At 42.0% G+C, this 24,609-nt stretch overlaps 1 protein-coding gene across 1 annotated transcript in view; it reads right to left on the reverse strand.

The window, feature by feature from the left end:
- The window catches only part of LOC126095616 (lachesin-like), a 426,868-nt gene that overhangs the window by 117,843 nt on the left and 284,416 nt on the right, over positions 1–24,609 (reverse strand). The window contains exon 7 of the mRNA XM_049910384.1: positions 10,279–10,417. Within this exon, the coding sequence (XP_049766341.1) occupies positions 10,279–10,417 (139 nt within the window). The remainder of the gene's footprint in view (positions 1–10,278; positions 10,418–24,609) is intronic.

The following is a 24,609-nucleotide window of genomic DNA, read 5'->3' on the forward strand; positions in this document are numbered from 1 at the left end:
CGTTAGTAACTTCCATTTGGAGACTGTACTCTTCGGCGAATGTAAGAAAGTAGTGATTCAAGACAGCTAAACAAGGTTTTGACATGTGAAAATACGTATTTGTTCATAAATTCGCTGTGCACATAAGTAAATTTTGGTATTTGTAGAACAATAGAAAAGAAAACTGAGGCTCAGTTAGATGATCAGTTTGGCTTCATGGGAGGTAAAGGCACCATTGAGGCAATTCTCACGTTGTGCTTGACCATGAAAGCCAGTCTGAAGAATAATCAAGACACATTCATAGCATTAGTCGACTAAGAAAAAGCGTTCGACAATGTCAAGTGGTGAACGATGGTCGAAATTCTGAGAAATATAGGGATAAGCTGTAGAGAAACACGGGTCATATGTAGTAAGTCACAAGAACCAAAAAGAAACGGTAAGATGAAAGAATAAGAACGAAGTGCTCAGATTAAAAGGGGCGTGAGCCAGAAATGCAGCCTTTCACTGCTGCTGCTCAATCTGTATGTCAAAGAATCAATGACGGAAATATAAGAAAGGTTCAAAAGTAAGATTAAAATTCCGAGTGTAAGTACGTCAATGATGACATTCACTGACGACAGTATTATCCTAATTGAATGTGAACAAAAATTACAGGATCTGTTGAATGTAATAAGCAGTCTCATGAGTGCGGAACACGGACTGAGAATATACTGGAAAAAGGCAAAAGTCGTAGGAGGTAGCAGAAACGCGAATAGCGAGAAACTTACCATAAGAATTGGGGATCATTAATTAGAGGGAGTGTAGGAATTCTGCTTCCTTGGAAGCGATATTATACACGATGGACGAAGCAGGGAGGACGTGAAAAGCAGACTAGCTCAAGCAAGGAGGCTGCTACTGGCCAAGAGAGGTCTACTGCTATCAATCATTGGCCTTAATTTGAGGAAGAAATTTCTGACAATGTACGTTTGGAGCACAGAATTGTCTGGAAGTGAATCATGGACTGTGCGAAAACCAGAAAAATGAAAGAATCGAAACATATGAGATGTGTTGCTACAGAAGCACGTAGACAATCAGGTGGACTCATAAGACAATGAATGAGCTGGTTCTCCAGAATCGGCGAAGTAACGAACATATTGAACACCAGTAAGAGAATGGTACAGGGTGATAGGATATATGTTATGGCGTCAAGGAATAACCTATAAAGTACAATAACCTCCATGGTACTAGAGGAGTCGGTAAAAACTGTAGCCGAAGACAGAGATATTGAGTACATCCAATAAAATAACTGAGGCCGTAGGTCATAAATGCTACTCTGAAATGAAGAGGTTGATGAAGGAGATGATTCGTGGCGGTAAGCATCAAACCAGTCAGAAAACCACTGACAAAAAAAAGAGAGAAAAAGGAGAGAAAAGATTGCAAACTCATCATATTAAAGATAGAAGAGGTACTGTTTTGAACGGCGCTAACGGTAGACTATACGAAACAGCTAAGGCCACAAGCGTGAAGATAAACAGTAATTATATAGCAGAATGAGATTTTCACTCTGCAGCGGAGTGTGCGCTGATATGAAACTTCCTGGCAGATTAAAACTGTGTGCCGGACCGAGACTCGAACTCGGGACCTTTGCCTTTCGCGGGTAAGTGCTCTACCAACGGAGCTACCCAAGCACGACGCAAGTCCCGTCCTCACAGCTTTACTTCTGCCAGTACCTCGTCTCCTACCCTCCAAACTTTACAGAAGCTCTCCTGCGAACTTGAGCACTTGCCCGCCAAAGTCTAAGGTCCCGAGTTCGAGTCTCGGTCCGGCACACAGTTTTAATCTGCCAGGAAATTTCTTAGTAATTATATTGTTTCCGATTTAATCAGACAACCCACCCACAGGCTAGGCGGAAAACGACTTAGTCCGTTCAGTTTTAGAATTGTTGGTTTATTAACTCTTAAAAACATACATGTACTCGACTACAAAATTAGAAATTAAATACGGCAATGAAGATTAGGGCCACCTACTGCAAAAATGGAATAGTGTGATTTCATGTAATAATGACCAGGCACCTTTTTGTTATCCTAGAACGTAAAGATTCAAAGTACGCTATTATTTGAGATATCAGATTAGCAACTTAGAATTCAGTAAAATTAACTCATATAAGTGGCTTTAGATATATACAGCTTGTCGAAGAACCCCTGTTCTTGTATACGACGTTTTTCGTAGCGGACCCCTTGCACAGATATTTCTCGGTTCACTTGTCGCATAAAATTCGGATTGAAGAATATTATCCAAATTTGACGCAGCAAGTGAGCCAGGAAACTTTTATGCAACTTCTCTTCCCGTTTGATAATGCATGCTACTTCCGGGGAGACAGCAAAGGTTCGCGTGGACATGACCGAACAGTTTATCATAAAACCCAAAACAGATATGTGGGTGGAAGCAGAGGGCAGAACATGGTCATGTACAGCAGAAAAAGTGAATTATTTACAATTAAAAGCAGTCTTGGTCACGATTTATTTATCAAGGAGACTGATTTCGACCACTACTGTGGTCAACTTTAGACCTACAAATTGTATATAAAGCTTTAATTACAGGGCTACATACAGTAAAGAAAATACATAAAGTTATAAAGCTATAAAAAGATAATTTACCATTGAGTAGGAACCTCTTAAAAGAACATTGTCAAGAATTAAAAAGAAATACACACTAAACGTAGCTTATTAAACAGCTATTGTCAATTAAGAAGCCTTAAAAATATTTAAATATGTAGGATAAATGAACTTCGGTTTGGCAGTACATGGGTTGCCCTCTCAAGGCCACTGGTTGCCATGGTGAAGTTGGACGCCGTTCCAAAGATGAGGAAGCAGGCTTCCTTTCACTGAAGTAGTTGTAAAGTCGATAGGCGAACTACTGGTTGCCATGGTGAGGACAAACGCCAGTGCAAAGATGGGGCTGCAGACGTCTTTCTATCGAAGTTGTTGCGAAAGTGGAATGGCGAAGACTGTCACGTCAGACAATGTATTATTGAGCAGTAACATTTCTTTATTGAAACGATTTTCAAAGAGTAGGCTGCAATAATCTTTAGCTGACATATATACTACATGCTGCACAAATACGATACGAAGTAGTTGTCCATATATATGAAATATTGTCTATGAAGTTCGTACGTAAATTACATGTGACAATTTTTAAAAGGCATTCCTATTCCTTAAGTTATATGCCAGTCGTATAAACAAATAAAAATAATGAAAATGGAAGGAATTTAAAATTATAATACTATGAGCCATAGTGTCAAAAATAAAAGGATGTGAATTAGCAATATGCAGTCTAAAAGCATATAAGGAAAAATTCGAAAGCAGATAGTCAGTCATAAAATAATGTTGGTGAAATAAAATTACAATCTAAAGATAAAATATTTCCTAGAAGTTTAAATAATTTTTAAAAACGAAGAACAGAAGAGTAAACTTTCTAAAGCAAATAATCAAAAAGCTCAAAGAAATGTTTGTCTTTAAAATGAAGTTGTTCTTTTATAACAGATATTGGATTACTTTTGTGAAGTGAAAAAATTTCATTTTCTTCTAATGTATTTAGCAGTGGTCCTAATGGCACAATATGTAATAATTTCAAATTATTAGAAATGTAACCCTCAGAATGACTGTATCCATCAAGATGTTGACCAAATATTGAATTTGTACGTGCAGTACCAGTAGTATGTTGTTTAAAACGTGTTAGAAAGTTACGGCCAATTTGTTCAATATACTGATTAACACAGTCATTAAATATTAATTTGTAAACGCCTGACTTTTGTTATATATTTGAGTCCCCAATTGTGTGTTTCAGTTTCATCTGTAAGGTGTTATTAGTTTTAAATGCTATTGTCACGCTTGTATTCTTAAATAATTTATTTATTTTCTCTGAAATGGGTCCCATGTATGTCATTTTTATAAATCTCTTTTTGGAATTTATAACAGCATCATTTGTTTCATGTAATTTTTGATATAACAGATCAACGTGACGAGAATTATAATTTTTAGCATCTGCTATCTGTTTTAATGTATCAATATCCTTCTCGACTGCATCTGGTTGAAGAGGTAATTCCAGTGTCCTATATCATAGGATGACACTGAAACACAGCAATGAGGAGAACTAGAAAATATGAAAAGGAATGTGCAAATTCTAAACGTAAACGCTTTAACTGCCAGTGAAGTGAAATGAACAGAAGATAGACATACGGATTACCATTAATACCATTAAAACAATGTATAATTCGAACAATATTGGTAGAGACAGTTAGGAAAAAGATTACGTTACTACAAAAGCTATAGGATCACTCCCATGAGAAATGAAACCAAACCAGAAAAAGAACTGTGTTATACATGTTCGACATTACGTCAAAAACTACAGTTCAAGGACACTGTCGAGTCACATTATTGCGAGCACCTTTACATGCGAGATGAGAAGACAGATACCGAGAACGACGTGGAGCCATCTCGACTCCCCTGCCGTGGCCAGCTGATCTACGTTTCTCTGTTGAACTTCCGTGGCGCTAAGGGCGCCCGTAAGATAGTTTGTGGGAGAGGGAGTTGTTAAACCTGGGGAAATGGAGTATTTTTAATAAGTTGGAAGGCGAACAGTGACTTTCAAGAATCAATAACAAACTTCGAGTTACGACACTGTTAAGAAGTAGCGTAATACACTACTTTTAAGTTATTTTGTTGCTAGAAAAATACCTGACTACACAATACTATTTCCTTATCCTGAGAACTGAGGGTGGGGGGGGAGGAGGGATGGAAGGCCCCCCACTTTTCCACGGTATGAGTGCCTTTTCGATGGCAACGTACGATCCGATGGAGATGGTTCCGCGGAATCTGGACGGGCTTAAATCCGGGGAGTTTGTAGGCCAGGGGTGTAGAGTACAGTCATCGTGGTGCTCTTCGAACAACGTATGTACACTGCGAGCTTCGTGACGTGTTGCATTCTCCTGCTAGTAGATACCATCGCGCCGAGGAAATTGGAACTGTATGTAGTTGTAGACATGGTACTCAAGAGTGGATTCCAACTTGTGTTGATCCGTTCTGTCTTGCAGTTTGAGATTCCGAACAACAGAACTCTCTCTTCTCCAGCATGGACCCTTCCGACTGTTGCTTCAGGGTGTTTGCTTTCGGGCGTTTCCCACCAAACACGCCAACTGCCATCTGCCCAATGAAACATTAAACGTGATTCATCCAAACGGCTTCTTGTCGCCACTCACTGGAAGTCCAGTTGCGGTATCGGCGTGCAGATTCCAGTCGACGTTGCCAATGGACAGCAGTCGGCATGGGTGGGTGAACCAGGCTCCTCATGCGGAGGCCCATACGCGCCAACGTTCGCTGAACGGTCGTTGAGGAGACACAGTTGGTAGTCCCTTGATTCCGCTGGGTGGCCACGTGCTTAATAGTTGCACTTCTTTTCGCACGTACACATCTCGGCAGCCGTTGCTGATCTCCCTGTCATGCTACGGACAGTGGTGCATCACAGCTGCTTCGGCGCCTGTTTCGGTTGGCACCATTTAGCCACGGACAGTTTAGTTTAAATTAGATGACAATCTTACAAAATCAGCCGTTTTGGAAATGCTTCCACCCTTGACCCGAAAGCCAATGACAATTCCGTTTTGTACGTCAGATAAATCACTTCGGTTCCGCATTACGATAATGACTGCAATGATTTGCACGTGTCCCTCAACCCTCCCCACTCCAACATCCATTATATATCCTACACTCCCAGTGCTGCCACCTGCTGTCCGTTAGTAGTTATTGGATGCTGACGTCGAACGTAGGTTATGGCCTTACTGTGACTCGATCTTGAAGAATTACCTATGTCACAAGCAGAATAAAACGAGGTAGAAGCAATTCACAAAATAGTTTAAAGGGTAATTCAGTACGTAAACAGAGATGAAATTCCAATTATAATGGCAGACTGGAACACTGTAGTAGGAGAAACAATGTAAGGCAGGACTGCAAGGGAATACGGGATTGGTTGTCGGAAATTCATTGAAAACAGAGTGCTTAAGTTCTCAAGTAAACTGCAACTACTTATCGCATATTTGTTCAAAATTCCAAAGATGAGGAGGTGTACTTAGAAAACCGATAAGAGCTAGAAAGATACGAGCTGTGTTCCATCTCGCTGATACGGAAAATAGGAATCTGAAACATTCTAACGGGAGAAACACTTCAAATGACAGATCAAAGAATGTAATACCAAATATACGACTACTGCCAAGACAACAGGAAATCAACAAAGTGGAAACAGAGAGTGTGGAAGGGAATTAAGTGTAAAATTTTTATGGGATAGCCGGGTTTATAATATGTACAAGTAACTGTCTCGCTTGAAAGCTGACAGTAAACCTATATCCTAAACGTATTAAAACAAATGGGTGACCATAAATACTGAACAATCATATAAAATATTATTGTTAATATTATTATTATTGTTATTATTTATTGTGGCAGCATCAGCAGCAGCAGTACTAGTAGTAGTAGCAGTACCGCTAGTTTAAACGTTATGAGGTCTTAGTCAGTAATCTTATTCGAATTATCATTAGATATGAAGAAATCATTTTGAATTTAATTAATAAAATTTTATTATTTTATTAAAATTATTATCATAGTTCGTCACGATGAAAAAACCGCGGTCCCTTGTAACAGAAGGTCAGAAAGCACTAATCAGATCGGAGTTTTTATTTAAAAAAAAAGAAAATTTTACAGATATTAATTGTGACTAAAGAGTGGTTATCACGACTTTTAAGAAGTAAAGCAGTTTACAGAAGATATAGAAATTCTAACAACTATGAGGAATGAAGCTCGACGGAAGGGTTTTCTGTTTGTTGCCAGAAATGTGAAGGCCACAGCGCTCGTCCATACTGTTTGCAATAGCACACGACTCTCTCCGAAACGCAGAATTTTTTGTGGAATATTAATGTTTATTTCACCGGGTGTTATTTGAATATGCTTTTATTCTGCCTACATAAAAAGTCCATGTTTGGCGTGCGTGTTTTCACAATGACGCTCAGCATACATCATTGAAATATAAGCAAATCACATTTTAATGGACCGTGAAACACATACATGTAATTACACAACCAGTAACCGTATTACATATAGTGGGAAAACCTAATGAATATGAGTAGAACATGGCACTGAAATGCTAATACAGAGATTCGCGTTTATTTTTAAATTGTTTATAATACGATAGCACATAATTGGCAGTTCACATTTGCATGAACAAAGATGAATCTTCATTAGTGCCGCGAAAAGAAAGAGAGCATTAAAATAAGGTCACGAGGCTTACTACAGAGGATCCTAACACAAAGAAATTCCAGAGTCGGCATAAATGGAAACCACAAAATTGAAACAATATTACAGGTATTGATGGAATCTCACGCTGAATAACAAGCTTGGTTTAAAAATTTACCAAAATGGTATTCAATTGTAATTTTTCTGTTATATGTATGCACGCTCTCATCTTCTGATGGCGAGGAGGGAGACCTCTATGTAGAGTACGTATGATAAATATAAATAAATGACACTACGTTACAATAATGAGAGTCTTTAATGCTAGAGGAGGGCTACTAAAAAACAGTTTTCATTGGAAAACTTCGCATATAATATCATAAATGACAGAGAGTTTTTTATTGAAGAGAAGCTTCTTTGTCCTAACACTTAAAGCTGTAAACAGTGTAAGGGACGTTCGATAAAAAACAGTGTCAGTGGATGTCAAACATGTAACTTGATGTGCTTTATCCATATCAATTGTTATATTTGCGACAAACTAAGAAATGACAGCTACATCTTTAATTTCAGATTTTTACTAGTGGTAACTTCGTCGGGATATGTACATGTAGAGAGTGGTAAGTGCCAAACATATGGATGCCAGTAGTAATAACGTGTGCAGTTTTCATGCAAAGAAAATGCTTTTCAGGGACGATTTGTGCAAATCCGAAGACGATGTGGATAACTGCAACGCAGGAAAAAATCCTAAATATGTTTCTGAACTCATATGCGTTTCAAAAGTTGTTGTTAATCAGGCAACTATGATTAATTATGTACGCAAGTGAGCAATATTACGTTTTGTCCCTTACTATAGTTAACGGGACAGTGTGATACCAGAAACGTGATAAACCGTCCTTAACGTTGTTCACGTGCTGTAGTAGGGCGCCAATAAAATTAATTTTGAGTTGTGGTGAATCATAAATTAGTATTTGAGATTATCATACTTTATTATTGCAGAAATCGGTAAGACAAATCTTAGTATCATAGACTGTAACCAGTCGGTCCTTTCAATTTTGAATTTGTAGAGGTCTCGCAGTAAAGTTTCCCAGCAAGTAAATAGTGGTAAGACCATAATAATCCAAGTTAAGTACACTCAGTTCGCCAATATACATCGTTAAGTTTAACGATGCTGACGTCCTAAGACACTTTCTTACTGCAAGAGGTCATAGCTTTGTGAGATACAAAGGAAAAGTACGTACAAATTTTTAAATAAGGTCTCTTGACAGCATTTCGCCTGGTATGTATGTTGCATTATCTGTCAACGGTTATCCCAACTAGGACTCATTGAAACTATTAAACTATAAATTCAGAGTTCACTCCCTGTCACACATGCTGCCGCTGAGTGATACCGTAACTTCGTTACCTTTTCTCATAAGTTCTTGTGCATGCCGGATGTGTCATTAGGGAAGAATTTAATCTAAAAGATAACCGTAAAGCAGCAATTATTAAATGGTTTAGAGGGGATATTAGATTCTTATCCCAACCAATTTTGGGCACTTATTGCACGCCCTAGCCGCCCCTCCCACCCTCCCCCCCCCAAAAAAAACACACACACACACAATTGCTTTTATTTTAAATATTATTGATTTCAATATAAGTCAGTCATTACATCCACCCCGGCTACAGTCAACACTTTATAACATACTAGGATAGAAATGTCTCACAATCAAAAGCAACTCTATTTTGATGCGTTTTAGTACTCTTGTCAACATGGAGATTGAAGAATTTGGCTTGTCACCTGAATCGGAAACCGTAGGCCATACGATCTAACACTGCGTGGGCTAGACGTGTGAAATCAGTGCAGCTGATTGTGAAAGTAGTTTAGGTCTTGTAAGGAATGGGTTTCAAGTGGCACCATATCAACGGTGTATGACAAGCATCTCATCTTTGGAAACCAAGCACAGAAGAACCAGCTGGCGACCACATATGTCACATTTTGACATCGGCTAGCTGGACCATAATGTAGCGCCGCAATCCCAGATTGAGTGCTGGACAACAGCAGACGGTGGGCAGCCGTATCACAGAGATATAGCTCAGAGCTTTGGAGAAAAGTAGCCACCTTAATACACGAGTAGCACTCCTCATCGCTCGTCGTAGTGAAAAGAGATTTCTGCAAGCACAGAATACAGTGATGGAGGCCCGAGTACAATGAAAGCTGTCTCGACTGATGAGTTGGAACCTGTCTATCACATTTTCACAATGTCGAAAGTACATGACTCTTTGTCTCCTACTGATTAACAGCGGCCCAGTTGGGCTGTTGGTGGGAATTCTCTAAAGTAATCGATATTTACGTGTTTTGTCAATCACCGCTCGTGGCGCATAATTTTGTTGGAGAGTCGTTTGAGACAGTTTTCGTATAAGCCTGGGATTATTTTAGCAAAAACAACTTCTACTAATGACAATAACTTTTTCGACAAATTACAAGAACAGTAAAATAAACGAAAAACACTTCAGTTACTTTACCTGGCTATCTCTCTGGAAGAGCAGGGTACAGAATAGAACAAATAATATCAAACTTTCTTCCAGCGTAATCGTTACACAATTCAGTGTTACTGGTACTCATACTCTATTAGGTGCCTCATCCTGTGCCTGACCCTGCCTTTGCTTCTTTTTATAGTAGAAGTCTTTGTACTTGGGTTATTTGAGACCTGCAATGTGTTTTGGAGCTTGACAGGCGGATTAAATTTGGCTTGTGATTTTTCCCAAGATTGAAAATTGTTATTACAGTAATTTTTTTGGATGTTTTGGAGCTCAAAAAACTGATTGAACTTATCTTCCGCTTTCCTAAAGTTAATTGTTCCCACAAGAGTGGGAAACGAATGCACTTTATGCCGAGTATTACAGGTGGCCGCTAGACGTCAGCATGTGCAAGTAAGCGCCGTGCTTTCACTATCACACAAGTAGAAAAGTAAATGGTTGATCTTGAAAAAACTGGTGGTTCTGCACAGTAACCAATGATAAACAAAGGATTAAAGGATGAAGATAAGGCGTTTTGTGGTAGACTTACCCGTCTAGCAGCATCTCGCCGCGGTTCTTGACCCAGTAGTTGATGGTGTTGGGGAAGGCCTCAACGAAGCACTCCAGCTGCACGTCAGTCCCCAGGGGCGCTCCCAGCAGCTGGTTAGGAACCCGCACCGATGGCGCAACTGTGCAGAAGAACAGGACAATTGGAAAACTGAACTCAACAAGTAGCAAACGGCACCATCCTGAAGGTAGCGGGGCTAAAATACAAGATGCATTAGGCTATTCACATCTTGCATCGAAACAAAACTGCAGCTGTGAATGTCGAAGGACATGAAAGTGACGCCGTAGATGAAAAGGGAGTCAGACACGGTTGTAGTTTCTCCTTGATCCTATTCAGTCTGTACATTTAGCAAGCTGTAGCAAAAATGATAGAAAATTCTGGAAAAGGGATTGAGGTTGTGGAAGAAGAAATAAATTTAAAGAAATGCGGATGACGTTCAAATTCTGTGAGAACCGGCAGAGGGCCTGGAAGGACAGTTAACTGAATGAATACTATCTTGAAATGAAATTGTAAAAAGAACATTAACAAAAGTAATGATATGTTGTTGCTCTGGTCTTCCGTCTGAAGACTGTTAGATGCAGTTCTTCATACTACTCTTAATTGTGCAACTCTCTTCAAACTCGAATAACTACAACAACTTACATCCATCTTAATCTGCTTACTGTATTCACCTCTTGGTCTTTCTCCAATACTAAACTGGTGATCCCTTGATGTCTCAGAAAGTGTCCTGTCAACCGATCCCTTCTTCTAGTCAGATAGAGCCACCAATTTATTTTCTCACCTATTCTCTTCTGTAGTTCCTTATTAGTTCTGTGATCTGCACACCTAGTCTTCAGCATTTTTCTGTAGCTAAATTTCTAAGCGTTCTATTCTCTTCTTGTCTTAGCTCTTTATCATCCACGTTTCATTTCCATATATAGCTACACTTCAAACAAATACTTTCAGGAAGGACATCGTAACACTTAAATTTATTTTCGATGTTAACAAATTTCTTTTCTTAGGAAACGCTTTTCTTGACATTGCCAGTCTACGTTTTATATCCTCTCTTTTTCGGCCACCATCAGTTATTTCCTCTGCTCAAACAACAAAACTTATATCTTACCTTAATGCTTAGTTTCACTACCTAATTCCCAGAGCATCACCTGATTTAATTCGACTACATAATATTATCCTTGCTTTTCTTTGTTGATGTTCATCTTTATCCTCCTTCCAAGACGGTACCCAATTCGTCAAAATGTTCTTCCAAGTCCTTTACTGTCTGTGAGAGAACTACAATGTCATCGACAAACCTTAAAGTGTTTATTTCTTATCCCTGAACTTTAATTCCTACCCCGGATTTTTCTTTTGCTTCCTTTACTGCTTGCTTAATGTATAGATTGAATAACGTTGGCGATAAGCTACAACCTTGCCTCACTACCTTCTCAACTATTTCTCCCTTTTCGTACACCTCGATTCTTATAACTGCTGTTTGGTTTTTGGACAACTTGTAAATAGCTTGCTTCTTTCTGATACCTTTAGAATTTCAAAGAGAGTATTTCAATCAACATTGTCAAAAGCTTTCCCTAAGCCTGTAAATACTATAAACGTAGGTTTGCCTTTCCTTAAACTATCTTCTAAGGTAAATAAGTTCAGAATGCTAACTGACCTTCTCCGTGTCGAATTAAACTAAAGGAGGAAATGATATTAGGAAATGAGACATTCAACGTAGTAAATGAGTTCGCTATTTCGGCAGGAAAATAACTGACGAGACCTGAAGCAGAGAAGATACAAAATGCATACTGACATAGCAGGACAACTACTTCTGAAAAAGAGAAATTGGCTAACGTCAAATATAAATTAAACTTTTAGGAAGCCTTTATGAAGACGTTTGTGGTGTAGCTTTACGCAGAAGTGAAAAGTGCTTGATAAACAGTTGTGAAATCAACAGAATACATTAATTTGAAATGTAGTGCTTCAGAAGAATTATGAATACTGAATGGGTCATCCTGAGGCATCAATAAATCGTCAGTTTGTTAATGGAGGGAAGAGTGGAGGTAAAACCTGTAGGATCGATTACAGTAGGCAGGATTAGAAGGATGCAGGCTTCATTGGTTTTTAATCACAGAACGACTGGTGGTCGTTTACTAGAAACAGCAACCAGTTATTACTTGAATAAATCTGTGGTTCCATGTTAGAACTGTCCGTGTCACGTAGAGCTGTGAAAATCAAACGTTGTAAATTTAAAACAAAAATGTGTGATACCACTACAAAATAAATTTTGTCGATTTGTGGCTGTATGGTACTATCACTTTCCTAAACAACATCGTATCACAGCTGACTGAATTTTTTATTATTTTACTGCAGTTGAGACGGTCGTACCATACACCAGCACCTACAACGGTGGTTCCCAGCCTTTCTGAGACAAATGCCCCTGAGTGCAGTCTGATACTGAGTGGTATTCCCTTCCTGCTCTTCCTCCCCCTCCCCCCCCCCCCATCATTCTCATCAATATTAAAGCTTAACTTTACAATTAGCAAGAATGTACTTACACTTTTTTATTTTTAAAATGACGAAAGATAAATGATATTTTAAACCATCAGATAATGAGTTAATGAGATAATCTGTACTGCTCATGTATAGCAAACTTATTTTTTACAGAATGACGCAGTTTTCATTGCATCGGCAGAGCTACCCGCGAAGGCTATTCGGAAAGTAAGGTCCGATCGGTTGCAAACTGGTAACGACAGTGATAAAAAAAAAAAAAAAAGGTTTCGTTGCAACAGTAAACTACACCTTCCAGCTACTTCTGTACATAGTCGCCGATCCGCCTTAGAGTTTTGCGCAGCATCGTACCAACTTTCCAACACCCTCGTCACAGAATGCAGCCGCTTGTGCATTTCGCCTCTTCTCTGCGCTGGTCTACAGTTCGTTGTCTGTGCCGAAATGTTGTCTCCATAGCCAGCAGTTAATGTGAGCAGAGACGAACGTAAGTGGGAGCCAAATTCGGGTTGTATGGTGGGTGATCAAACATTTCCCACTGAAAAAGCTGTAGGGGCGTCCTCATTACCCTTGCAGTGTATAGCTCAGAACTGTGAAGGTGAGTGAAACCACTGCACGGGTACCTACACTTGGCGCGGGACACTATTGTTCTAAACGTCTTTACTGCTCACTGTGTGCTCGAAACAGAAAAAAGCCACGTGACGTGATCGACAGGTATACCAGAGACACTACAGACACATCTCTGCAAAGCTCATGGGATTTTCACTGTCATTTTTATTTCTCTGATCTTACTTTCCAAATAGCTCTCGTATAACACCCACTGAGGAAAGAAAGTTATCCGCTTTTAGGGCAGACATTTGTTACAAAACTTGCTTCCTCTGCAACACTCCTCTCCTTGTGGACACCTGCTTCACCACTACCCTATATTCTCACTTAAACTTGAGCTATTTAAGTGTGTACTACATTTATTGTTCCTAAATCACTTCACTGCCGCGCTCCTTACTTCTGTAGTGGCAGAAATTGGAGGACTGCAGGCTGGAAATCCTTTATGTCTAACCAACAATAATACTGTACAGGCTGCGGAGCAGTGCAGTAGCCATTATATAGATGCTGCTGGGTTACGCAATCAATTTTATCTGTTGCAAAGTTAATAATGGAGAAATTTATTATCCATTGCAGGAACTAAGTCGGAGAAGGAATTTTCATGAGGTCCTTAAGCATATATGATGCCTATGTCTCAATTTTACTCTCATAGATGGCTAGTACAAAGCACGGAGTATGTGTGTAGTGGGTGGACTACGTGAGGAAGATATTGTACATACATTCGTTTCACAAGGTGTAACCTCTACTACGCTGTCCCATGCGTTAACGTTAGTGTTCCAAATGAGATTATTGGCAACCTATCTACTCGGTTTGACAGTCATATGAAACGCGATAATTGTAATTATCTTTTAAAAATTTTAGTTTCGTTTGCGAAAACAGTCGAACCATTTCGGTTGTACCCCTCAGAAAATTTCATTTTATCCCTCAGGGGTTCATTACCTTAGGTTGTAGACCACTGACCTAGAATTTATAAAATATACGGATATAACACTACAGTTTAAATACAAGGTTACATAAAAACGATTTGAATACATAGTTCTACATCAAATGCAACAAATTTCGTAGGTTTGTGCCAATTACACAGGTTGAAAATAAAAATGAAATAGCAATATGTTTATAGTAGCAAACTGCAGCTACAGAATGAGTATTGAATACACACTGTAACTTACGTCATTACTTAATTTCATATTACTTGGAAAAAATTGTGAAATTGTTTAATGAGATTGATTTCTGTGTAAAACAAACGAATCGCAGTGATAATTCGATTTATTTAAATTACGTATTTGTTTTCACTAGATGCAGGAATGCTTTACGCTTTGAAATTCTTTGGTATGCCATATTGTTGTGCGAGGAATGCAATGCTATTTCGAATGCTGGTTCGTTCGCAATAAATACAGCCAGGAAAACTGATATTGGAAATCCCTATCGGATTTTGTTGCTTTGCAATTTATGAGAGAATACTCACTGATCATATTTTTTTTTAAAATTAAAACGTCAGATTTCTCTAGAAGAGAAAACTCAATGATTAAATAGTGCTGCAGAGCCGTTTCGTCAGTGATACTTGCCTGCCGATATTTTTTACGTCTCACATATGAAACGTGTTGAACGGCAAAGCGAATTCTGACAATGGAATTACTCCCACTCGTTTAAATGCTGACATTTGTAATGAGCTGAACGCTTTGGTCGCTTGGCCTGTAACTGTGTTTTAGTGAAATCCTGCTCTGTTCCCTCGGTTTATGCCGAAACTCTACAACTCTGTTGACAAATGAATGCAGGGTGTTAGATTATCTAAGAGGGAATCAGTGTATGTAAAAAATGAAGTTGTTGTCGTATATGTCAGCTCATCTCATGCCTTTTTTTAAGGAAGGGTGCATAACATACACAGTAGCTTTTGTGGCCCCGTCTTTCACTTTATTCCTCTATGCAACCTGCGTCCTACCGTTCCTTGACTGCATAATCCGGAATGCATCACAGTACGCATCAGTGACAACGTTGCCTTGGGACCTAGAAAAACACTGCTTCTAATAAGGATATTTTCGCAAGGCGCTGTGCCTGAATTTCATGCTTATCCAAGTGAACTTCAATAATTAATTACTATTTCTGTTTTACTGCTTTTATTCGATGACAGACTGACAACATCAACCGATTCTCGCGATAAACACCAACTAAATATTGAATCATGTCGATATTACTATCCTTTTCTGGCACGGTGTTAAAGCAATCTACTTTCCATTTTTCAACATACCCCTTCCCTTCTTCTCTTTTTCCCATTCTATTCCATTCAGTCCTTTTTCACCATCTCTCACCATTCTCCTCCCAACCCTCTGGTTCTCCCTCACATACCATCCCTCTCCATACTTTCTCTTCTCTTCTCTCTCTCTCTCTCTCTCTCTCTCTCTCTCTCTCTCTCTCTCTCTCTGTCTCTCTCTCGTTCTCACTCATATAAATACACAAACAAACGAGCACGCGCGCGCGCGCACTCCAGCACACACATGCTTCTTCTCCCCCGTGAGCATTCACGCAAGCGACAGAAACAAGCCAGGTATAATGACTTACCAATCTAACGAGGTGAGTTATGTATCGAAATACGTTAAACTACGCCTCCTGTAACTGTAACTGATCGTACAATATCACATACGGTGGTGAATCATTAACTGACAATACATTTGGTGATATTTAAATGTCGCTGAACTTTCGCCAGAGTGGGATTCGCCCTATCAACAGTCCATTACGAGCGTAAGTAAAGTCGTCTTCGAATAAGGAAATAGTAAGGAAAAAACTGTCCTAACACTTACCGGTTCACACTCTATATACACTCCTGGAAATTGAAATAAGAACACCGTGAATTCATTGTCCCAGGAAGGGGAAACTTTATTGACACATTCCTGGGGTCAGATACATCACATGATCACACTGACAGAACCACAGGCACATAGACACAGGCAACAGAGCATGCACAATGTCGGCACTAGTACAGTGTATATCCACCTTTCGCAGCAATGCAGGCTGCTATTCTCCCATGGAGACGATCGTAGAGATGCTGGATGTAGTGCTGTGGAACGGCTTGCCATGCCATTTCCACCTGGCGCCTCAGTAGGACCAGCGTTCGTGCTGGACGTGCAGACCGCGTGAGACGACGCTTCATCCAGTCCCAAACATGCTCAATGGGGGACAGATCCGGAGATCTTGCTGGCCAGGGTAGTTGACTTACACCTTCTAGAGCACGTTGGGTGGCACGGGATACATGCGGACGTGCATTGTCCTGTTGGAACAGCAAGTTCCCTTGCCGGTCTAGGAATGGTAGAACGATAGGTTCGATGACGGTTTGGATGTACCGTGCACTATTCAGTGTCCCCTCGACGATCACCAGTGGTGTACGGCCAGTGTAGGAGATCGCTCCCCACACCATGATGCCGGGTGTTGGCCCTGTGTGCCTCGGTCGTATGCAGTCCTGATTGTGGCGCTCACCTGCACGGCGCCAAACACGCATACGACCATCATTGGCACCAAGGCAGAAGTGACTCTCATCGCTGAAGACGACACGTCTCCATTCGTCCCTCCATTCACGCCTGTCGCGACACCACTGGAGGCGGGCTGCACGATGTTGGGGCGTGAGCGGAAGACGGCCTAACGGTGTGCGGGACCGTAGCCCAGCTTCATAGAGACGGTTGCGAATGGTCCTCGCCGATACCCCAGGAGCAACAGTGTCCCTAATTTGCTGGGAAGTGGCGGTGCAGTCCCCTACGGCACTGCGTAGGATCCTACGGTCTTGGCGTGCATCCGTGCGTCGCTGCGGTCCGGTCCCAGGTCGACGGGCACGTGCACCTTCCGCCTTCCACTGGCGACAACATCGATGTACTGTGGAGACCTCACGCCCCACGTGTTGAGCAATTCGGCGGTACGTCCACCCGGCCTCCTGCATGCCCACTATACGCCATCGCTCAAAGTCCGTCAACTGCACATACGGTTCACGTCCACGCTGTCGCGGCATGCTACCAGTGTTAAAGCCTGCGATGGAGCTCCGTATGCCACGGCAAACTGGCTGACACTGACGGCGGCGGTGCACAAATGCTGCGCAGCTAGCGCCATTCGACGGCCAACACCGCGGTTCCTGGTGTGTCCGCTGTGCCGTGCGTGTGATCATTGCTTGTACAGCCCTCTCGCAGTGTCCGGAGCAAGTATGGTGGGTCTGACACACCGGTGTCAATGTGTTCTTTTTTCCATTTCCAGGAGTGTAGATTCGATTTCGCATTATACATTCACTTTCGGGTATCTACAGAACGTTATAGCCATATAAGTAAGTAGCGTGTTGGTCCATCTTTGGAACGCAATATAGCAGCTGTTCACCGTGGCATGGATTCATTAAGTCCTTGGCAGGTTTCCAGAGGTATGTTCCAGGAGATGTTTGCTCACAAGTATTACATTTCATGTAAATGACGGGCTGGTTGTTCGTCAGTGTGAAGCCGTTGTCGAATAACCATCAGTAACAGATTATGCAAACCTGGAGGCCAATTTATTAACGTACGTTCACTGTCTGGCCCCTAAAGCTATTGTATCTGGTTTATGGTCTTAAGATGCGCTCATTTAATCACCTGGATGATGCAATCAACCGTCGGGGGACACAACCATTAAGAGACGCAGGCTGTCCACTATAATATTCATGTGGTCCACGACTGTAAACTGTTTGCAGCAGTGCTACAGATCGCCGTCTCTGCTGATGTGCAGAGCAGGCAAGCCTCCGACCTCAACGATCTGCGTTGAGTCTGTGACGCCTATTCATGATATCACCGTCATTCAACCGATTTCCGTGAATATTCACGACAGTACCAAGCGAAAGGCCAATCAACTTGCCGTTTCCGAGATGCACGGCCCCAGCCACCGGACCATAACAATCTGCCCTTTTATCAATGTCGTTTATGTTAGTAGACATCCCAGTCCGCGTTCCATATAGTCACTAGAATGACTTCGCAGTTGTCTCTCTTCCAGGTACACATTTTCACCCTGCTGTGGTTTTTTTTTCATAATTTTGTGGCTCATTGATATCTACACAGGGTCGTCACAAAGGTCTGAAAAACATTTAAGGGTACTGCGATAGAGGTAGTGCTAAGAAACTATTTTTGAAAAAAAAAGTTCTATACGATGTGTCTTTTCTGAGTTGATTAGGGATGAAATTAGTCGGTCATACTCTTGCCGCCAGAGACGGCGTTGCCAAACGTGTTCGTCATTTGGTTATCTAAATCCGAGAAAGTTAGCGAAAAAAAAATTGGGCATTGGACGATAGTAAGGATCGAACACGGGCAAAAGGCTGGGCCGCTTGAATTTGTGCTCTTAACGGCCTGGTTTGCTAACTTCAGTAATAATGAACTCGGAAACGGTACAATGATTGGATATTTTTAAAAATTATTTCTCAGTACAACCTACCGTGCAACATCCTTACAAGGTTTCGGCACTGATTCTGATCACCCTGTACAGATTATAGTTGCTATACATTAGTTCTTATGAGTTTCTTATGATCATGCTCGATATTCTCGGTACAACGTTCTTCTTCTTCTTCTTCTTCTTTCTGTTTCTAATGGGCCTACTTCGGACCACCGGTGTTCAACTGTTGGGCTTTGATCTTCGCCCAGTACTGTCACACCCGCTGCCGGTGTTTCTTCTCTCGAGGGGGCACCTTTGCTTAGGGGCTTTTCCTTAAATCATCGGGACTCCTTTAGGGTATGTTTCACAGATTGTCTGTTCTGGAGATCAGTATTCACAGCTCTTTAATGTCCTTTTCAGTTTCTGTCAGCCAAGTGGTGCGAAACTTCTTGTTTTGCCAGAGGGTAAATAAACGTTTGGTCAAGCTGTTTGGAGGCAATCTTGCAACACGGCTAAAGAAAGCTACCCTTTTTTTTTCTTGCACAATCAGAGAGCTTCTAGATATGTTCGTAGAGCTCCGAGTTATGTTGCCTTCTGATTTCCCCTATCTTCTTCTACCAGGCCTAGGATCATCCCGAGGATGCTCCTCTCTTTGACTTCCAATTTCTCCATCAGACCTCTCCGGTTCATGGAAAGTTATTCCATAGCATAAAGGGCTTCTGGTAGTATGACTGATGTGTAGTGCTTCAGTTTCAGGTTGCATGACAGACATTTTTTTATTGTAGGTATTCATAGTCAGTCGATAGGCTAGTTCCTACTTGTTGACTCTCATGGATAATGACTTTTATCTGATAAGTTGGGTTCAATCCATTCGCCGAGATACTTAAACTTCTCAGTCCTTTTGATGTTTCCATGGTCTAGTAACATCTCTACGTTAGGTTCCATGATGTTGGTAAAGAACTCTGTTTTCTCCAGAGATACTTGAAGTTTGGCTGCCTGTTTTTTGAGGCAGTTTACCTGCATTGTTGCCATTTCAAGAGAAGCAGCAATCAGTGTCACGTCATCTGCAAAAGCCAGGCAATCCACAATCAGTCCTTCGTTCTTACGCCCAGGTAGACACCTCTCTGAACACCCAAACTGGTCAGTTCCTTGCGCCATTCTCTCTCAAATTTTTCAAGGACACAGTTGAAGAGAAGAGAGTCCATCCCCTTGTCTCACTCCAGTTTTTATCTCGAAGCTTTCTGAGATCTCACCTGAGAGGTCACCTTTAAATGGGTGTTGTTCAATGCTTCTAGAATGAGTCAGCGGGCTATGTTGTCTAGTCCTAGTTCCTGGACTATTTAGTTAAGCGTTTCTCTGTCAACGGAGTCGTATGTCTTCCTGAAATCAACAAAGGCAACGACCACCTTGCGGTTTCTCATCTTGGAATATGCCAGTACAGTTTTAAGGTTCAGGATCTGTTCAGCAAAGGATCGGGTCTTACTGAAGGCTCTCTAATATTCTCCGAGCTGACTATCCAGTTGATCTGCTCTTGTTAGTAACGCCCCGGAGAGAATGTCGTATGTTACCGAGACGAGAGAAATTCCGCAATAGTTATTCAGATCAGTAAAATCCTCTTTTTGTGAAGCGGATAGATCAAGCCATTTTTGAATCAGCTGGTAATTTCCTTCTTCGTTATTTAACTCCTCGTCCAATACTGTAATCGAGCCATGATTCTGTATGTAAGTGCCATCTGGAAAGAGTAATAAATGTATTAGCAAATCTTCTGTATACATGGGCCCACAGCCGCTGCAAATCTCTTCATCGCAGTCGTTGTCCTACGTAGGACGTCTTTTTCCTTCTTTATTTTTTAATAAACATTATTTCACCACTTTTTGCTATTACCCTCTTTTTTCCACAAGGGTGTTGTCAAGCAACGAAGATGAACCAACGGATTTAATGTGGCTGACGACGGCACGGCGAATACGACCCGCATAAGGGTTTCATATTATCATTTCACATATGGAATCCCCATCTGTATATCCCGAAGGAGCTCAAGGGGGTGAAAATAGCCATTAGCGAACAACCATGAAGTTTAGTGTTTATTCCAAAATTGGAAACCGCCTGCCGGCCGGTGTGGCCGTGCGGTTCTAAGCGCGTCAGTTTGGAACCGCGTGACCGCTCCGGTCGCAGGTTCGAATCCTGCCCCGGGCATGGATGTGTGTGATGTTCTTAGGTTAGTAAGGTTTAAGTAGTTCTAAGTTCTAGGGGACTGTTGACCTAAGATGTTATGTCCCATAGTGCTCAGAGCCATTTTTGCAAATATGGGCACCAGCTGATTTTTGTGATATTTCTCTTAGACCATGCTTTACCCATGCACCCGAATTTTGAACTTCCCCCGACGAATGGAAATATCGCACGATTGTGGAATATCAAAGTCCTTCACATACCTTGCACATGTCAGTTATGGAGTACCTTGACATGGGTCACTGTGGATTAAGACTTTTTAAACTACGTCCATCATATCCCAAGACTCTTCCTGGACGAGGAGAGGCACTAAAGTCGAGTCGATCCTCCTTAAAATGAAAAAAAGTTTCTTGCCGTGCTCTCGACAGTGGCATTATCCCCATAGACGACGCAAATGATTCAGGCCGACATACCGGTCTATTGAACTCACACAGATGACTACGTCAGAAATGTTCCAACTTCTCCACTTGGCACTCCATTATCTAGGATCCACAGATCCACTCTGTGTCTCCAAAGGGCGAAGTGACAAGATGTAAACCCAAATAGTAACAGTTAAATACAAAATAAAAAATGGCATTCGATAAATAAACCCATAGTAACCTCAATACCAACATGCAAAACAAAAACCCTGTGTACTTACGTCCCAACTACAATAAGGTGACAACGTTCTGGGATAAGGACATGCACACATACGGATGGCAGTAGTGTCGCGTACAGAAGGTATGAAACGGCAGTTCATCAGCGGAGCTGTCATTTGTACTCTTGCGATTCATGTGAAAAGGTTCCCGAAGTCATTAACAGACTGTGAACGTGGAATGGTAGTTTGAGCTGCAAACCTAAGATACCCCATTTCGGAAATCGTTAGGGAATTTAATATTCCATATTCTGAGATCCACTGTGGAAGGAGTGTGCCGATAGTACCACATGTCAGGCATTACCTTTCACCATGGACAACGCAGTGGCCGACGGCCTTCACTTGAGCCGGCCGGAGTGGCCGAGCGGTTCTAGGCGCTTCAGTTCGGAACCGCGCTGCTGCTACGGTCGCAGGTTCGAATCCTGCCTCGGGCGTGGATGTGTGTGCTGTCCTTACGTTAGTTAGGTTTAATTAGTTCTAAGTTCTAGGGGACTGATGACCTCAGATGTTAAGTCCCATAGTGCTCAGAGCCATTTGAACCATTTGAACCTTCACTTGAGGACCGAGAGCAGCAGCGTATGCGTTGAGTTGTCAGTGCTAAGAGACAGCAATACTGCGTGAAATAACCGCAGAAATCAATGTGGGATCAACTACTAACGTATCCGTCAGGACAGGGAGGCGACGTTTGGCTTATGCGACGAGCGACTCGAGTGTTTTTGCTAACGGCACATCTCCTTCTGCGCCTTCTCTGGGCTCATGACCATACCAGGTGAGTCCCACACGACTAAGAAACGTGACCTGGTGAGGTCAGTTCCGATTTCAGTTAGTAATAGCTGACGCAACAGTTCGGGTGTGGCGCAAACCCCATGAAGCCATGGACCCAAGTTGTCAACAAGGTGGTGTGCAAATTGGTGGTGGCTCCATAATGGTGAGGGCTGTATTTATATGGAATGGACTGGGTCCTCTGGTCCTAATGCAACGATGATTAACAGAAATGGTTATGTTCGGCTACCTGGAGACTACACGCAGCCATTGAGTGATGGAATTTTTGTGGATGACAATCCATTATGTTATCGGAACACAACTGTTCCAGATTGGTTTGAAAAACATTTTGGACAATTCAAGAGAATGGTATGGTAACCCAGATAACCCAACATGAATCCTATCGAACATTTATGGGACATAAACGAGAGATCAGTTCGTGCACAAAATCCTGCACCGGCGAAACCTTCACCAATATGGACGGGTATTCTGCATCTACATGATTACTCTGCAATTCACGTTTAAGTGCTTGGCAGAGGGTTCACCGAACCACAATCATACTATCTCCCTATTCTATTTTCAGAGTAACCTAGAAAAAAGAGATTCTACGAAATCATAATAGTAGACAGGAAATTAACTAGAACACGAATAAATAATAAATATCAAAAAGATGTACCATGGCAGATACTGCCAAATGAAGTGGTGCACAGTGGAATGGAGCCCATTACTGCAGCCAGTACTAGTTTCATGGTCTCTGATGGACCGGAGCAGCAGACCACGCTGTGAGTGGAGATGGCTTCGCAGCCTCGCGCCGTGTCGGCCTCAGTCGGATAGGGGAGCACCGTGGCGCGGCCTCAGGGGACTGTCTGCTCCGGGCGCCTGGGACAGCCGCAACCCGCGCAACTCGGAGACTCAGCCTTCCCAACGTAGAGTTAATTACTCCCGGGGAAAAGGTTTCTCTGACAGGGAAAACGAGGTACAAACCATTCGTAATTGCAGCCTTTCTCGATGTATTCCAATGATAAAACCTTCTCGGGTGGTAGGGCAACGTTTTGATGACTTTCGTACCTGTAATCTTCAGCAGAAATGTCGGGATTTTGTATTGTATTCCTCGTTGATGCTACTCTGCCACAGCAGACTTGTCTGTCTAGTCACGCCCGACAGCACTAACTACGCTGATCTGACGCGAATCAGCGTATCCACCTCGGCAGTGCGACCGACAGAGCCCTCGCAGGAAGCAACACCTTACAGAAGGGCTATTCACTGAGGTGATAAAAGCGTTGGGATACCTCCTAATATCAAACTGGACATCTTTTTCTCCGCCGTAGTGCTGCAACTCAATGTGTCGTGGATTCAACAAATCGCTGGAAGGCCACTGCCGAAATATATAAACATGCTGCCTCTATAACCGTCCATAAATGCAGGATTTTGTGCACGTACTGACCTATCGATTAAATAAACGAGTGTTAGATGGGAGTCAATGTCGGACGACCTGGGTGGCCAAATCATTCACTCTTTCTTCAAACCAGTCGCAAACCACTGTGGCCCGAAGACATCGTTGTTTGGGAACATGAAGTCCATCAATGGCTGCAAATGGTCTCCAAGTAGCCGGACACAACCTCGCCCATTCAATGATCCATCTAAGCACACCCCAAACCACTATCGAGCCCACTCCAGCTTGCGCAGTGGCTTGTTTACAACTTCGGTTTATAGGTTTGTGAGCCCTGCGCCACTCTCGAAGCCTAACATCAGTTCTTACCGACTAAAATCGGGACTCATCTGACCATGCCACCATTTTCCAGTCGTCTAGACTCCAACCGGTATGGTTACGAGCCCAGGAGAGGCGATGAAGGTAATGTCGTGCTGTCAGCAAAGGCACTCGCGTCGGTCATATGTTGCCATAGCCCACTAAGGCCAAATTTTGGGGCACTGTCCTAATGGATACGATCATCGTACTTCCTACATTAATTTCTCTCGTTATTTCACGCAGTGTTGCTTCTCTCTTAGAGGTGACAACTGTCAGCAAAAGCGGCTGCTCTCGATCGTTAAGTGAAGGCCGTCGGTCACTGGGGTGTCCGTGATGAGAGCAACGCCTGGAATTTTCTATTCTCGGCACACTCTTGGCGCTTTCGATCTCGGAATACTGAATTCTCCAGCGGTTTCCCAAATGGAATGCCCCTCGCTTCCAGTTCCAACTGCCATTCCACTTTCGAAGTCTGTCAACTCTCGTCGTGCGGTCATTATAACGTCGG

This window comes from Schistocerca cancellata, chromosome 8 (assembly GCF_023864275.1).
Source record: "Schistocerca cancellata isolate TAMUIC-IGC-003103 chromosome 8, iqSchCanc2.1, whole genome shotgun sequence".
NCBI classification, from domain to species: Eukaryota; Metazoa; Arthropoda; class Insecta; order Orthoptera; family Acrididae; genus Schistocerca; species Schistocerca cancellata.